At 41.7% G+C, this 16,642-nt stretch overlaps 1 protein-coding gene across 1 annotated transcript in view; it reads left to right on the plus strand.

Moving 5' to 3' along the window:
- CRB1 (crumbs cell polarity complex component 1) overlaps positions 1–16,642 on the plus strand; it is a 151,611-nt gene that overhangs the window by 22,476 nt on the left and 112,493 nt on the right. The window contains exons 3-4 of the mRNA XM_034778351.1: positions 1,529–1,668; positions 3,577–3,759. Coding sequence (XP_034634242.1) covers positions 1,529–1,668; positions 3,577–3,759 — 323 coding nt within the window. The remainder of the gene's footprint in view (positions 1–1,528; positions 1,669–3,576; positions 3,760–16,642) is intronic.

A 16,642-nucleotide genomic window follows, 5' to 3' on the forward strand; every position in this document is an offset into this window, starting at 1 on the left:
GGGCTAAAGGGGGATGAATCCCTTCTCCAAATACAGATCTTCACCAAGCAGAAAATGTATCAAGGAAACATATGGAAAGCTAACAAAAGAAATGACATTTTTCTGTTCTGAGAATACTTTTAAGAGTTCCTCTCAGGCTGAAAATTATGTAATTGATCAGAGAAGTCCTTCTCCCCACATTTGACTTCCAAAATTCCATACACACTGGACCAAATTCATCTGTGGTCTAAGTCCACATACCCATTGGTTTTAGCGGTGTCACACACACGGTATGAATGAATTTTCCCCATTGTGAATTTTTTTCCTACCATCCAAAGAAATGCTGTAGAATGTTAATATTACAGTAGAAATATCACATTATGCTCTGGTGTTCAACAGTATTACTTGCTTCTCCAGAATAAGGCTTTGGAGGTAAACCCTGACATCACAAAACAAGTGTAGTCTTTTTATCTCAAGGCTAGAGATGTCATGTTCAGTCAGAAATCTTCATGGTTTTAATTGCACAAAAGCCAATGGATTTTTTTTCAAAATAAAGGAAATCTAATATAGTAGCTGAATTAATTTACTTTCTGATGACATACACAGATCCCCTGTTCTTACTAGATAAAGATGAAATGCAAATCACCCCAACAAGCATATTATAACTCAGCCATTTTGCAGAGGCCTGTCTTTTTGTATGACATGTGTTGCATTAGGTGTTTACTTGGATCATGCCAGAAACATAGAAGGTATGACATATCATGGTGCGATTACAAGATACTGTGTAATGTGACACAGTTGGCACTTCTGAAATCAGCACAATGGATTAAAAAGCAGACACTATTGATTGCCTGCAGATAGTTCACTACTGCACATATTCACATCTCATCTTCATGCACAAGCTACTTTATTTCTGAATGGAAAACAATAGCACTGCTGCTAAGTTAAAGAGATATTAGTATTATTTCTCTTACAATATCACACAGAGGCCTTATTGTGCTAGCTCTACACATTGTAAGAAGCAGTCCCTGCCCTGAAGAGCTTACTGCTTAAATAGACCAGGCAGACACAGGTCAGTATAAGAAAGGAAGTATTATTATCTACATTTTATAAATGGGGAACTGAGGCACCAAGACTTGCCCAAGTTTACACAGGAAGTCTGTGGTAAATCCAAGGATTGAACCCAGATCTCCTGAATCCCAGTCTAGTTTTTTAGCCAGAAGACCCAAGGCTGGGAAAACAACCCTGGTTGAAAGTGTTATGAGTGTGTCAGTTAGGCTTGCAAGGCACTGTGCTTTTACATAATAATAAGTACTATTATTATTTATTTCACATGGTGCCCACAATGTTCTAGGTGCAAACACAAGAGGAGGCACAGTCCCTGCCCTGATCTTTCAACTTTAAAAAAGAGTTTTCATTTTAAATGGGTCATCTCAGCACAGGATGCTATAGAGAATGTTTCCACTGTAAAAGCACTTCAGTCCAAAGATATATATGAATCATCATAATGGCTTCTAGTTGGACTCAGTGTCAACCTTTTGTATTGTAGATATAGCTGCAACTGTACCAGTAGTGGATTTATGGGCCTGCACTGTGAAATCTTAATTCCTTTATGCCAGTCACAACCATGCCACAATAATGCTACCTGTGAGGACAGCGCTGAGAATTATACATGCCACTGTTGGCCAGGTAAGCTCTGCATTCCCTTACAAGCATTCTCCTTTCCTTTAAAGTAGAAATGTCCACACTACTCTACAGATACAAGAAAACACATACCTACATACATTTAAAAATATTGTACGTGACCAGCCTTGGAAAGGGTTCATGGGACAGAACCTTAGTATAGCTCCATTGGCTCCAATGGAACTCTTGACAGTTTACCCCAGCTAAGGACAGATGACCCCATATGAGGTCAAAATGAACAAAATACAAAGTATTATTAAGTCAACTCATTAGCACAGTTGGAACTATAATCTGGGGTTTACTTCCTAATCGCATGCTTAATTCATCAGCCCATGGAACATGGGAACTCTTGCTGCTGCCGCCAGGTTTTTAGTCTTCACAAAAGGGACTTTTCGATTGAAATGAGAACCCTGGTGCTCCCACACAACATGTTGAACGCTCCAGCTGGAAATAAATTGAGCTATAAGTGGATTTTGGAAACCAACCTCCTGTGGCCCTCTGAGTGCAGGTCCTTACAAGTTAGAACAAGGGTCAACACACAAGGTGCAATTTCAGAGTCTTGTGCTCCTTCATGCAGCCATGTCCCGCTAAACTGAGGAACTGCTTCAGAGTCAGTTGTTTGAGAAAATGCTCCTGCATCCCCAGACAGGATGCAGACACTATAGTTTCCAGAGAGACCCATTATGGTTAGTCTGTATGCTAGTAGATTGTTTTCCTGCTTACTATACTGTAGTGGGAGCTCAGATAAGGTGATTGTTGCATTAGAAATGCATCGATTTGACAGAATTCTTAGAATTATGCAAGAGTCTCAGGAATAACAAGTCTTTGCAATTCTATAGCACCTTCCATTCAAGAAGCTAAAATCACTTTAAAACATTAGTTTATTTGGCCTCCCTACACTCCTGTGAAGCTTGCAGTCAAGCCAAGAACATTTCCTGATTCCCAGCCCTTTGCCTTAATCACAAGACTACCATCTGTCTTTTATATGCCCTGCTATTTTTGAAATGTGTGTACAATTGAACTGGCATTGAAGTAAAGCTGAGGGTTCTTACTTTTCTCCCTTCCTTGAGAGCTGTAGAATCTGAGTGGTTTCTTTCTAATCCAGCTGCAACTGCTACTTGCTTATTACCAAGGTGTAAATGATGTATTTGGAAAAACTGAATGAATAAAACAGAAAAAAGCAATGGTTGGAAAAGGCCAGCTGCTTCCAAGTAAGGCTCCTCTTGGGCAAAGAATACTAACTGAACAAACAGGCACGTAAAAACTGAGAAAAGCTTGGAATAGAAATGGACAACACTTAAAGGTTTGCTGGAAGCTAATCACCTCAAAGTATGGATGCTTATTGTAAACATTTATAACCTTTTGGGTTTGCAAAACTTGGCAAAAAATGTTATAAGAATCATCTCTTTCTCCTTAGTTTATCAGTACTTCCTGCTTCTAGTTAGTACCATGAAAATGTCACCTGTTGCTGCGGATTTTTGGAACCATAAAACAGCAGCAGAAAGAAACCAGTTAAAACAGAAAACATAAAAAGGCTTAACTGCACCTTTTGAACCTCATAGGGCATTCAGATCCATGGTTCCAGTTTGACACATTGTAAAGTTTGTATCCAGATTTATCCGTAGTTTATGGTGCTCAATATTTTCAAATCCAGAATGTTGGTTCTGACTACTCTCTACCGTCACACTGGCCATGGAGATTGTTTGACAATGACACATTCTTGTTGTGGAATTAAGGGAAAATAAAGGAAGACTAATATTCTCTTAGGTATTTGTTATGAGACTACAATTTTGGAAGCAATCTTTTCTCCTGGAGAACTGAGACTTTTTACAACACATCTTAAGTGGCTTACTTATCCAGGGAGACTCATATGTTTTTCAAGACTGAGTCAAACACCTGATTTCTGTTCCACAGGTTATGCAGGTTCCTATTGTGAGATTGATGTAAATGAATGCAGCAGTAATCCGTGCTTCTACGAGAGTGAATGTGTGGAGCGGTCCTGGACAACCTGGTATGGACGTATTCTAGAACTGCCAGCAGATTTCAGCTACACCAGAGCATCGGGTTATGTGTGTAATTGTCGGCCAGGATTCACAGGTAAGCCGGTTGGGAAAAACTGAAGATATAATCTGTTACAGTATCCTATGGCTTAAATATAGTTACATGTTGTATAGGTGACATAGTGCAAAGGGTCCCCCTTGTGGTCATAGTAAATATGTATTTTTAGCAGAAATATTGAGGGCAAGGCTCCCAAGTCTACAAGATTAAAAAAAAAAAAAAAAAAAAACAGCCACACACTTCAATGACAAAGCTACTTAAGAAAAGCAACAGGCTACTTAATTTAAATGAATGGGTAATTACAGAGGGACTACTAATTTATTAAAAAAAGAGTTGTGAGGGTAGCAAGTTACCAGGAGTTGTTAAATTTGACATCCAAACCTATCCCTGAGCAAGGAGACAGAAAGAGAGACTTTGTGCCCTCTGCATTTTTGTACTTGGAACACTGTTGCTCTTATTGCATTTGTTTGAATTTTACTAAAAATTCCTTTTGGTAGGGACTTCTTTTCTCATCCATTTGAGGATAACTGTGCACACTTATAACATTCCACAATGGGCAATGAGTATTAACAATGATGACGCATATTTGTAAATCAGACATGAAGTAAGAACTTGACAAGTTTACAATTCCTCTCTCAATCTCTGCAATTCTAATGCACTCCATATTATATCGGTGGTAACCCTCCTCACAATGACCCAAATGCAACTCCGTTGACACATCTGTCATGTAAGGCACTGGTGAGCTTCTACATCTTAAATGAAAATTAACTTCAAAGGAGTTTGTATGTCCAATAAAAATCTTTTAGTGATAATCATAATTCTATAATAGAAAGGTAGGTCAGTCCTGAGTTTCGTGTTCAGTTATCTAATGTATTAATCCTTTAAAAAAGCCCAGTAGTGTAAGTCTCTGGATCTACAGTCTGGCCCTGTCAACTCCACTCTCCTATTCCCCAAGAAAAAAGAATGAGTCTTTAAAAATAGAAAGGATACATTTTACCTGTCTTCAATTTGACATTCCGTTCACCTCGTGAGTGGTTTATAAAATCTGCCGTGTCCTCCAGTGGGTAGCACGACTGACCTCTCTGACTCAGCAGCTTCAGAAAATGATTTTTCTTCTGCAATTCTCTCCCTCTGTCTGTCTCTCTGGATTTTGGATGAATTTCCACAGAGTGGCCATGGGACTCTAAATGATTCTGCTCCATTCTTTCCCCTTAACTATCCTTCCCTCTCCATTGCACTTTGTTCTGTCTGAGGCGTCCATCCCTCCCCCAGTATATTCAGCACCATCACTCTCCTCCCAATCCCTCCTCTCTCACCTTGCATCCATCCCCACCTTGTATCCCTCAGCTCTCTGTTCCTCCCCTATTAGCCTACTTTAAAAATTCACATGCTGTTCAATATGGCTTCCATTATTGCTCTTTGGTTTAACCTTCATCCCTCCCTTCCCTACCACTGTCTTTCGCCTGTTCCCTTCATGTGTCAGGTTTGCCTGATTTTGCCAACGTTACTCACTCTTACTCCCTGGGTAGCCCCACAAAAGTCAATGGGTCTACTTACAGGGTCAGATACTGCTCAGAATGAAGAAGAATCCAGCCCTTACATCAGAAACTTTCTAGGGATGGGACAGTGTATTTTGTATTCTCTGTAAAGTCTGGCATTATGTGAATGTTTATTAACAATAAATAATAATAGCTGCTGCTATCTGCTCTCTGGCCTAGATGAAATTAGTGCTTGGCAGAAACTCTCTACCCTACAAAAGCCTTGAGCAAATGCTAAGTCTATTGCACAGCTGTATAATTCCTATGTGAGTATATGCAATATGGGCACATGGAATATAACATATTTTTAATCATTAGGATCCTAAATGACTTTTGAAAGTCCTCGCTAAAGTGTTTATATTTATGTAGCCATCCTGTAGACTGTACCATGGGGGCAAAAAAGCAAGTCAGAATGAACAGCATCACTGTTTGCACTCAGTGTGACATGTGACTAGCTAGACACAGGAAGAAGGTCTGTGTAATAAGAATAGTTGCAGAAGCTGCTGCTGAAGAACCATTCAGCAGCCACATGTTGTGCGAGGCAGTGGCAAAACAGGTTTATTCTCGTTACTCAGGACAGTTCAGCTGCAGCATCTGGTTCTCAAAGTGGTCCAACTTTTAGTCACTTTCCTAGCTGGGTTGGCCAAGGTACAAGGAGGTCAAGTGTCTTGCTTCAAGTCACACGGTAAGACAGCTGTTCTGCTGCAACTGGATCCTAGGATCCCCTGGGCATCCAGTGCTTTGCTCTAACTAGAGAAAACTGTCTGCTAGAGTTAGAGATAATGCAGTGAGACTGATTTGCAGAGGAATAAAATCTGAGTTAGTGCTGATGAATGTGGTGCCCTTAGGTGCGGTGCTAGTAACCGCCCCAATTCCTTTCAGTAGACCGCAGTCTTTTATAAGTGTGTGTGTACATACCCACAGACACTATAGTCAGAGGCAGCATCTACATTCTGAAAATGAACGGACTCAAAATCTGCCTCAGCTGCTTAGTATGTCAAAAATGCTGATGCTAAAATCTCCATGAGACTAGAATGGAAACATTCACTTCTAGTGGTGGTAAATCATTTCTCCAATTAGAGCCAGGTACCCAGGCTTTCAAATAATAAATCACACTGTTCTGTGGGAATTAAGGAAGATGGGGGTTGATCAAGGTCTCTAGCAGTTGCACTGCTCAGTCTGGAGATAAATCCATAATGAATTTCACACGGCAACATATTGGCTGCTGGTTTGTGTATGTGTATATAAATATATGGAGAACTGTCTTCTACTGTATGGAATGTCAGATGCTGTCGTCTGCTTATCAGTTTCATTAACTGGCTAAGCTAAGTTGCTTTGGCTTGCTTGTTAAAGGTCTGTGTTTTTGGAGCTGAAGATCTTGAGTTCTTCTGACCTTAACACCTAAAGATCCATGTATGTTTAAGTACACTGTATGCAGCCACAGATTGTTATCAAGGCAAAGGATTAGTAGAACAAAGCTTGTTCTCTTTAATAAATAATCTTATACATTTTATTATACCCATTTTATTATAGTGGAATGTAAATTAAACTTGTGAATTCAAACAGCCAAAAAACCCCACAACACATAGTAGACAAATTTTGCCCTTGAATACATGGGACTAGCAGCGAGGGTCAATCATTAGCTGGAGTAAATTGGAATAACTTCAGCAGAGCTACACTGATTTACCCCAGCCGAAGATCTGGTCCCCATTCTTCTATTGGGGCACAGCACAGTTTCACCATCCTGTGCTGCAATAAGTCACACACACAGCAGTGAACATTTACTGTCCGTGGAGGAGCGGAGAGAAACAGCACCATATGTTCTGTGAGACTACCTAAGGGAGTCTTCCCATTGACTTCAATGGCCTTTGGATCAGGCACTGATTTTGTAAACGCTTCCGATATATACCTTTGAAATACCATAGCTAGATGTATAAGGTTAAAAGTAAGTGCTGTAACTCAGTGGAAAAGTGAGAATCTCTCCTTTTTGAAGGTATGAAATCCCATTTTCTAGCCCAATGGGTTAGAAGATAATGAACTTACTGCAGGGCAGAATATTGCCCATCTTAGGCCTCATGACATCTGTAGGGAAGGTAAAGAAAGAAACAGTCTCTGGCCTATTGACTTTTTGATGGTGGTTGGTTGGGTGAAATGGGTCTCAATTGTACAATTAAAATTTTGTGCATGGACACTCCTACCCCAAGAGTTGGAGAGGAGAAAAATCCCCCCCCCCCCCCATATTTGGATGACTTGAAGCCAGCTAAACAGATCTGAATCTAAAATGCACCAAAAAGATTTGCTTCTCAGCTAAAAAGAAGTCTGGGGAATTTAATCCCCAAGGAGGATTTTTTGAGGGAGTTGAAAGTGATTGAAAATAGAAGCTTAAGGCCCTAGGGAGGAGCAAAGCCCCCCAAAGAAGCTGCAAGGTGCCAAGTAGCTCCTACAAAGTGCTGAGATCATCAGCTCTCTTTTAAGCCAATAGACATTGAGGATGCTCAGATTTCAAGAGGTCCTCAGCACTTTGTAGGATCAGGCCCTTAGAATGTGGATGCTCTCTCTGACTATAGTGTCTGTATCCTAAAGGTACTCTTAATAGTTTGGGTTTTCTTTTTATTTAAGATAAAATATGTTTGTAATTTGCTACCTTTGTCTGACGACAATTATTGTACTAAAATTTATACGTTGTGGCCTTGATTCAGCAAGGTACTTTAGCACATGCATAACTAATTAATTGAGTAGTCCCATTGGTGTTAAATTTGGCATATACTTAAGTAACTTGCTCAGTTGGGGCCTAGATGCACAGCCATTTACATATGGGTTTCACCACTGTAGCTGCTAACGCGCTGGCTTGGAGACGTGTGTACTGTATGGCTTAGTACTACATGTGTTTGAAGAATGCTGTTGGCTGAAAGAGTAAATTTTTCACTTCCATTCATGGAAACGTTTAATGAAATGTTTACTGACATTTCAGCAAAACCAGCTTTGTACAGGAGGACACACTATTGATTTGCTAGTGACTTGTTGCACTAGATAGTAACAAAAATGAACCCCCCGCCCCCAGGCCTAATGCGTACATTGGAGATTAGTGCATCCCTAATGTAACCACTTAAATGCTGCAGAGCTTGACAGGTTTGTCCAGGCAGGCACATTCTAAAACTGAATTGATCCCAATGGAAGGTTAACATACAAGAGCGGTGATGCTGGAGTCCGATGCACCACTGGAATCAATAGGAATTATGCCATTAGTCTCGATGGGAGCAGGACTGCATTGAAAACCATCAGCAAAACCCAGCAGTTTTACATTAATAAAGCTATGTAAGCTGCAGTGAGGATAGTGACAGCAGAGCTAACCAAGCTGTTTGTGATTATGCCCAGTGCCTGCTGCCAATTGACTTAATGTTGCGTATTAAGGACTTTACCATTTACGGTGGCTTTCTGACACTAAACCACCTTGCCAGTTATGCCACCAGCATTGTTGCTTGCTTTGGCACACTGAGTTCCCAAGAGCCTTTTGGCACAGGAATTTTTTTCATTTTCTATTTTCTCCTTTTAAATCTCCTTGGCCCTTTCCCCAATATGTTAGGGCAACACATGAGAAAATGATGTGACCAGACTGGTGTCATATGTGCATTCATTGCTTAGCACAAGTGGTTGGATGAGAAGAGGAAAGAGAACGAGGATAAGCTGGCTGTAATGCACCACTGCCAAGCAGCCTCTCAAGACAAGCTGCCTATGGAGCCTTGGGTAGATTTTACAGCTGTTCTCCTCTTGTAAAACCCCTGGCAAAGGGCAGCAAGAGCAATGCCACCTGGAGGTAACTCCTCATTTTAGTGCAACTGCTCCTGTGGAAGCAGGTGCTGCAAATTAAAGTTCCTGCCCCTGTGGATAAATTGGGCCCAGAATATTATACAGATATAAATATTATTTGTGGTCTACAGTAATGGGCAAGATACTATACACAGGTTGCCAACCCCAAATGCTCAACAATCATGCATCAGAAACCCCCTAATCATGAGTTTGGGGTGGTGATGGTATTTTTTAAAAAATTATCTCATGATTTTTGTCTCTGTTGTTTTTTTAAATTTCCCTACTAACCCACAATGTCTGTGTGAGAGTCACAGTGCTGCCAACACTCCTGAATTTACACAGCAAGGTGATTTTGGCACTTGCTGCAAGACCCAACTAAGATCAAATGACACAGGTTTGTATAAAATGCTGCCTGCTGGTGCAGAGCTTCCATCTTCTCCCCAAACCCCAATATTCTAATTCATGCATGCTGTGCTCTTCCTCTCCCACATAGTCCCACATCTGCCCATTTCACAGACCAGTAATAAATTATGCACTCACCCTGCCATCCAATCAGTTCTGCCCTCTTAACCCCAAATCTGTCCCTTGCCGCACAGAACCCCTCTGCTCCTTCTGCAGCCCCAGGAGTCTTCTTCCCCATCCCACACCTGGAAAGAGGTCAGCTGCAGGGGGTATTCACTGCATCTCCCTTTACAGGCCCAGTGTTGTGACAATGGAAAGGGAAGATGTGGGAGCAGAGAAAAGCCAACACATTTCTCACAGGAGGATAGAGGGAGGCGAGAGTAGAGCCACCCTAAACTTCAGGACTCTTTCTGTTCCCTCCTCCCCCATCACCTATGTGAAAATGGTATGAAGCTGTTTTGTCTCCCCCTTTTTCTACCTATAATCGCCTCTGTTTTTTGAGAGGAGGGGACAGAGCTCTGCCTGCCTCCTACAACAGCTCTGGTTGGCTGCTCCTCCTCAGAAGGTGGACAATCAAATAGGGTTCTCCCCAATGGCAGGGCTGAATATTGTCTGTGGACTGCAGCTTCTCACACTCCAGTAGAAGGCAAAATGTTTGTCTGATAAATTTGCAAGAGTTGGTATCACTGAAGATGGACAGACCAGAGAGATTAGACAGACAGCTCAGTAGTTGATCATGCCAGGCTCACTTTGACTTCCTATTAGGCTAAGCAGAGCCTGGGAAGTTGTAAAGGTGGCAAGAACCTGTCCAAACTTTTCAGAGGATATGAGAGAATGGCCTGTGGTGCGCAGTGATCACTCTGAGCCAAGGAGTCTGACAGAGGTCTGAGTTCTAACTGATCAGGATTGTGTAACATGGGCCTCTGCATAAGCTAACAATGGCTTCCAACTAGCTCTTGCCAAAGCCTCTTAAAGGTACAGCTCCCCACATGGGTAGATGATGGGTGCCTATTGGTTGGCAAAGCAGCCAGTAAGCAATTTTGTGATAAGGGCCAAGGAGTATAGCAAACATGTAACCAGACATGTTACACAAGACTAATGCATTTGTAGTGATGGTAATACTGTCAGTTGTTGGGGGTCATAGAAAGAAAAGTGAAATTCTGCATAAATTCATAAGCCTCTGACCCCTCAATGGCCAAATTAGGTCAGGTCTCGGCAAGATCTCTTAGGCCTCTCAATTAGGATCAGATACCCCATGGTAGCCATGGCATGCACTTGGAATCAAAATCCTGGTAGACTTGCCACACCAGATTCTGGACCATTATAAGACCATGTGAGTCTTACTCAGACCAGAAATGATCATGCTTGAATTCAAGGAGAGGAGAATGTTCTTGTCAGGCATGCACCCTAGCTAGACTTAGGTGGAATAAAGAAAAAGTCCAAAAACTAACACCTGAGACCACTACTTCTACAAAATAAATTCCATTGTTTATCTGATAGTCTGGAATGGCTCAGGTTTGTATGTAGTAGGCCTGATTCTTCTCTTATTTACATCAATGTAAATCAGGAGTGACTCCATTGCAATCTGTGGAACAGGAACAGTGTAAAGATCAACCACAATGTACCTAAGATATATTGTGCAGCATTAGGACTTGATTCTCAGTTACTCTGAGGCCCCCTTTACACCACACTGGCACTATAAAGAGGCCTTAAAATGGGGGCAAAGGTCATTTTCATTTGTTCCATCCTAATCTTATTAACACCCATCTTTACACGGTCAGAGCAGTTTAAAGGTGATTCAGTGGTAATGAGGGTCAGGCCCTGTCTACACTAGAATGATGTACTGGCAGAAATTCTGCTGCAAGCCCCCTTCTTTTTTCTGAAGACATTTATACAGTGCTGTCATGTCCATTTTAGTTTCAAGGGTATAATAACCAAGTTCCTTCAGTAGCCACTTTTGTATGTCACATGCGTTACTCTGCCCAAAAACATGTGGGGCAAAAAGGAAATTGTGCTACTATGACCAGTCAGTCTCCAGCATCAGCCTGCACTACAGGTATGCACGTATTGTGCATCAATACATGACACCCTCAGGGCTTGGCAGGCACTCACTGCCTGTAAAATCCCAACGCAAAAAAGACAATTAGCACTTAAAAGTACTTTTCCCTCTCTCCTGAAGCCTCTGATCTTGAAAGAGCATTTGAACAGGCTTTAAATAGATCTTATAACACTTCTTTTCTTCAATGCTTTTAACCTTTTGTCAATCCTCCGCATCCTAGTACAGTAGCTGTTCACTCTGTTGTCAGCTGTGCTCACAGTGAGCAGAGTCTTTTGAGTCTTCCTCCTCCTCCCCTACTTTTGCTGTTGATTGTTTTTAATTCCTGAAACCTAACAAAACATTCTCATTGAGTTACATATGCGGTTCCATTAGTCACTCCCCCTGCAAAGCTCCAGTAGGTGAGTCTGAAAGTGCTTTGCATGTATTTGGGAGTGCATAGATGCATCTGTGTTCAATTCCAGTCTCCATCTTTGTTTGCTGTCAGTCCACCCCCTTTTCTTTGAAAAGGTTGATAGTCATTTCTTGCCTGCCACACGACGCTGAAAATCCTCTTTTCTGAGCATGCTGGGCCTGGATTGGCTGCTCCTTGCATCCTCTCTAGGCTACTAGTAGGACTCACCTCTACTGCTCCCTGCTGAGGTTAACCCTGGATAATCCATCAGAGCGGAGGGTGCTGCCACCTCCCTTGTGCCAGGGTGATACTACAGTCCCCAAAGTGGGTGGCACTTGTGGGGTGTGAGCATCACTGGGGAATGTCGCAAATAAGCACTTCCCTGTATAAGTTTCCACCTGCAGAGTTAGTATGGCACTTCAACGGGAGTTTAATGCCACACCCCTTCATCAGGATCCATGCAGTTGTGCAGCTCTAGAAACACCACTTCCTCTCCCTTGGGGTGAATCCGCAGCATGGTTTCAGCACCAGGGCCTCACAGGTGCAGGAAGGTATAATATTCACCTTCCTGAGCCCGTGTCAGTCACCAAAATGGCTAAAGACTGATGGCATTACCTTCTCCAGCTCCTTCCTGATAAGCCTAATTCTTAAGGTCCTTGAGGTTAACAATATTTTCAGCAAATATGTACCTTAATATAAGTTAGAATTTGTCTCTTCTCTGAGTTGTGGTTGGGGCAGTACTCATTTAAATGTGACCACTTTTTTCTGTAGCACGTTACATAGGGTTTATCACAGGCTAAGGGGGTCCTTGTTTGTGGGAGTGTCACAGGGTGCGTCACTCACTGCACCCCCTTTGGCACCCCCTCCTGATCTGGCACCCACTCCTGGTTACTCTGGTGATTAGCTTGAGACCAACACCTTCCTGTCCACGGTTTGCATGTCATCGCTCTGTCTCTGTTGATCTCCTGCAGTTCCTCTCACAGCCTCAGGAACCTCAGTGTCCTCTTCGGGACTCAGCCCTCAAGTCATGTCACCATCCTTGTTCCCCCCTTCTGGGGGTTAGTGTCTCAGTCTAATAATCATGCCACTTCCCCAGTGGCCCACCCACTACTCCAGGTCCCACGCCAAGGACCCTACAAATAGCAGCCTCTTCCTGTGACTCTTTAATGCCTCCCAGTGCTGCTATATCTCCCTAGCCCACTACCCCATGGCCCCAGCCAGGGCCAGCCTTAGGGAAAATGTACTTTGGCACTCCCTCACCCATCACTCCTGGCCCCCACGGGCTCCTTGAGCTTTCCCCCACCCCACCTCTGGGCCCCGCTTGCCCCCCCAGTGTTTAATTTGTATTGAAAGATGCCAGAAGCTAGAGCTCAGCCCTGGCACAAATTAAGCCCTGGCAGGGCAGCCTGATACTGGCAGGTGCTGGCTGGGCATCCAGCTCTGAAGGCAATGCCACCGCCAGCAGCAGCACAGAAGTAAGGGTAGCATGGTATATGGTGTATTGCCACCTTTCTGTGCTGTTCTGCGGCTTGTGGTGCCTGATACTCGGCATGTGGCTCAAGGCGGGCTTCATGCTGTCATATGGGGGCTGCATCTTGCCAGAGCCCATGGCCCTCCTGGCTCACCCAGGGCACCATTTCAGATTTGTGGGGGGAGGAAACTTTAACCATGATTCCAGGGACTCCTTAGGCACCTGAAAACTAAGGTTTTTGTAGATAACTTAGGAATTAGCTGACAGGAGCACTGTATCTAATTGTTATATAAAGAAAGAAAAAATATATACAAACTCCAATTAAAGCCACATCTAAAGTTTACATGTAAATTTAGAACAATCAGGAGAGAATACAGCAAGATATTCCCAATCCCAAGCCTTTAGGTATCAGTTCTAGAGCTTTAACACACATATGAGAAACACATGTTTGATACTCTGTACACTATCTTTATTAGAGATACATAAAAATAAATAAAATCTGCTTAAAATCTGTGTTATTGCCATTATCTACTCTATTTTAGTCAATTGTTTTTCACTAAAAACATAATTTTAACATATGTGACTAAGGTTTTTTTTCTCTTTTATTAAGAAAGGGAATTTATTTTTCTAATTATTTTGGCACTTATGTTTACAAATCACAATCATGTATGTGACTCACTAACATTTGTCTCCATCATTGCTATTGGTATCATAGTTGGAACTGCATTTATTTTCATGCAAATTTTAAGTTATTTTAACAGATATAACTAAAAATACAATTTGAAAATAAGCAACCTTCATCTGCCCAGTGTCTAAAGTTATGTGTTTAGCTAATGTTTTTTAAACTGGCACTGCTAAGGTAGTAGATGTAAGTATGTCTACTTCAGCTACGTTATTCACGTAGCTGAAGTTGCATAACTTAGATCAACATCCCCCCCAGTGTAAACCAGGGCTTAGGTGCAGCATAAAAGCAGAGTGAGATGATATGACTTGTTCAAGGTCTCACAGGGAATCTGTGGCAGAGCCAAATCTCCTGAGTTCTAGTCCAGGGCCTTAATTACAAACCTCCTCCTGCCTCTGACTTTCATCTGAGGATATCAAAGTGCTTTGCAAAGATTAATGAAGTCTCACAACTTCCCATTGAGGTACCATAAGGACATTTTAGTCAGATCAAGTTAAGCATGCTTGATGGGTCCCTATGTTTAGCTGTAAATGGTTCCATATATCCTACATACAATGCACCAGCATTGGCACAATAGTTAACAGGAAATATATTTTTTAATGAAATGAGAATTGACTTTGCAAATAAATTCAGCCTGACTATGATATTCCAGATTTAGAAGGAAAGTTTGTTACAGAAATGCAAACAAGCAAATACGGACCCATTTGCAATGATGTTCTGTGGTGCAGTCATGACATGGCTAAACCTTGGTAATTCAGGAAGGAGCTCTGGAACTTTTCATGAGGACACTAAATAAAAATATGGCCCCAATTCTTACAACTGCTTTGCAATACTGGAGATAACATTTGGGGCTCTAATGTGGCTGTGTATGTTTTCCTCATGCAGAATATGAATTCAATGAGAGATGTGCCATCCCCAAAGCCATCTCCGTGGATTTCTTCCTCCTTAAAAATGCAACAGGAAATTCAAAATATTCACAGTAACAGGCATCGCTTCAGCAAAAAAAAAAATGTATAAATATTCAATTCCTTTTTTTTCTGAATTGGAAATGCATAGAAAATTAAAACCTAGGGAGCTTCTACCAACACTATTTTCAAACATCTGCAGAGATTTTTGCTTTAGGATTTCATAGCTGACCCATCATTACTATAATCTATCTTGTCTGGTTACATTGTTACGCAGTGTTATATAATGTAGCCCGACATGACTGACAGCGCCTGCAAGCAGTGGATATTTTGAAGCTGGCACATCTCTCTGCGTAAAACATTGCTGTTCATAAACACTTTTTAGCATGTAAAACTTGTTCCCTTAAAGGAGGGAGGCGGGAGAGAAAAAGATAAGTGTCTTCTCAGCCATGAGCACCCAGACCCTGGTACAGATAGCATACTTAGAACTGTAGGAATCCCAATGCCCTGTACTCGGGCTGAGCAAGTTCCTATAGAAAGAGAATTGTGTATTATTGGCAGCAGGAGAGTGTTTCTCAAGTGTCTATGCATATGCATTTTCCAAGGACATCTCCCCCCTTCTCTCCTTGCACTCACTGCTGGTGGACTATTCCATTATCTGATGGATACCTTGTTATAAAATATTCCAAATATCAAGAATTTTTCCTTTTGAGGCTTTTAGAGGCCATTACTATTTACCTTGCTTTCTCTAACTACTAGGAATAATTCTTCCACAGCTTTTTTTCTAGTATATTAGATATTTATAGTGTGTTATGTCCCAGTTTTGTCACCTCTCAACTAAACTGTATGAATCCAGTTACTTCAGTCTCCCCCGTATAGAATATGCTCTCTAACCCTTTCATGCTTGTATGGCCTTTACATTTTGTCCAGTTTAACAGGGTCCATTCTGTATTGTGCAACTCAGAACTGAACACAAAAATCAAACTGTGACCTTCCTATGACTGAATAGAGAGTGATTATCAACTCCCTAATACAGCCAGAGACTGGTAAGATCTCTTACCTTGAACAATGTGGGTGCTGATCTTGGTGACTCTTGAAACTCATGGCATCCTATTTCAGCTAATGATATCTAGTTAGGAAAATATGTATTCCCTTTCCTCATATGTCCGACTGAGTTCTTTGTGTAAAGAACAAGTTTGATTGTGCACCGCAGACTGAAGACAAAGACAATTCTATCACTGGCCATGGAGGGTAAAATTGTGCTGTGTTATAAGCAGGCAATACCCCCTGTGAAATCAATGATGCTGCACATGCGTAATTGACAACAGAAGGTCACTCAGCCTCTGTTACGTAATAATCTGCTTCTCCAGCTCAAGGAAAACTAGTTTGAAGAGCTGATGCTTTTCAGCATAATGTTGTACAAGGCCACATTGTACTGGTCAAATTTACAGTCAGGTTGCCAAATCAAGACAGATGCACAACCTGTCATATGCTATGCATTGGATAATAAAACTTGCAATGAGATAATGAACTTGAGCATTATATAGTCTCACAGATCCCTAGGAAGATCTGAAAGAGTCTGACATATACAGAGAAGAAAAAAAGCGGAATATGTTGGATGTGTAGGACTCATACATTTTACATGCCCCGTATATTCTAGAATATGA

The sequence above is a fragment of the Trachemys scripta genome, chromosome 8, assembly GCF_013100865.1.
Source record: "Trachemys scripta elegans isolate TJP31775 chromosome 8, CAS_Tse_1.0, whole genome shotgun sequence".
Lineage (NCBI taxonomy): Eukaryota > Metazoa > Chordata > Testudines > Emydidae > Trachemys > Trachemys scripta.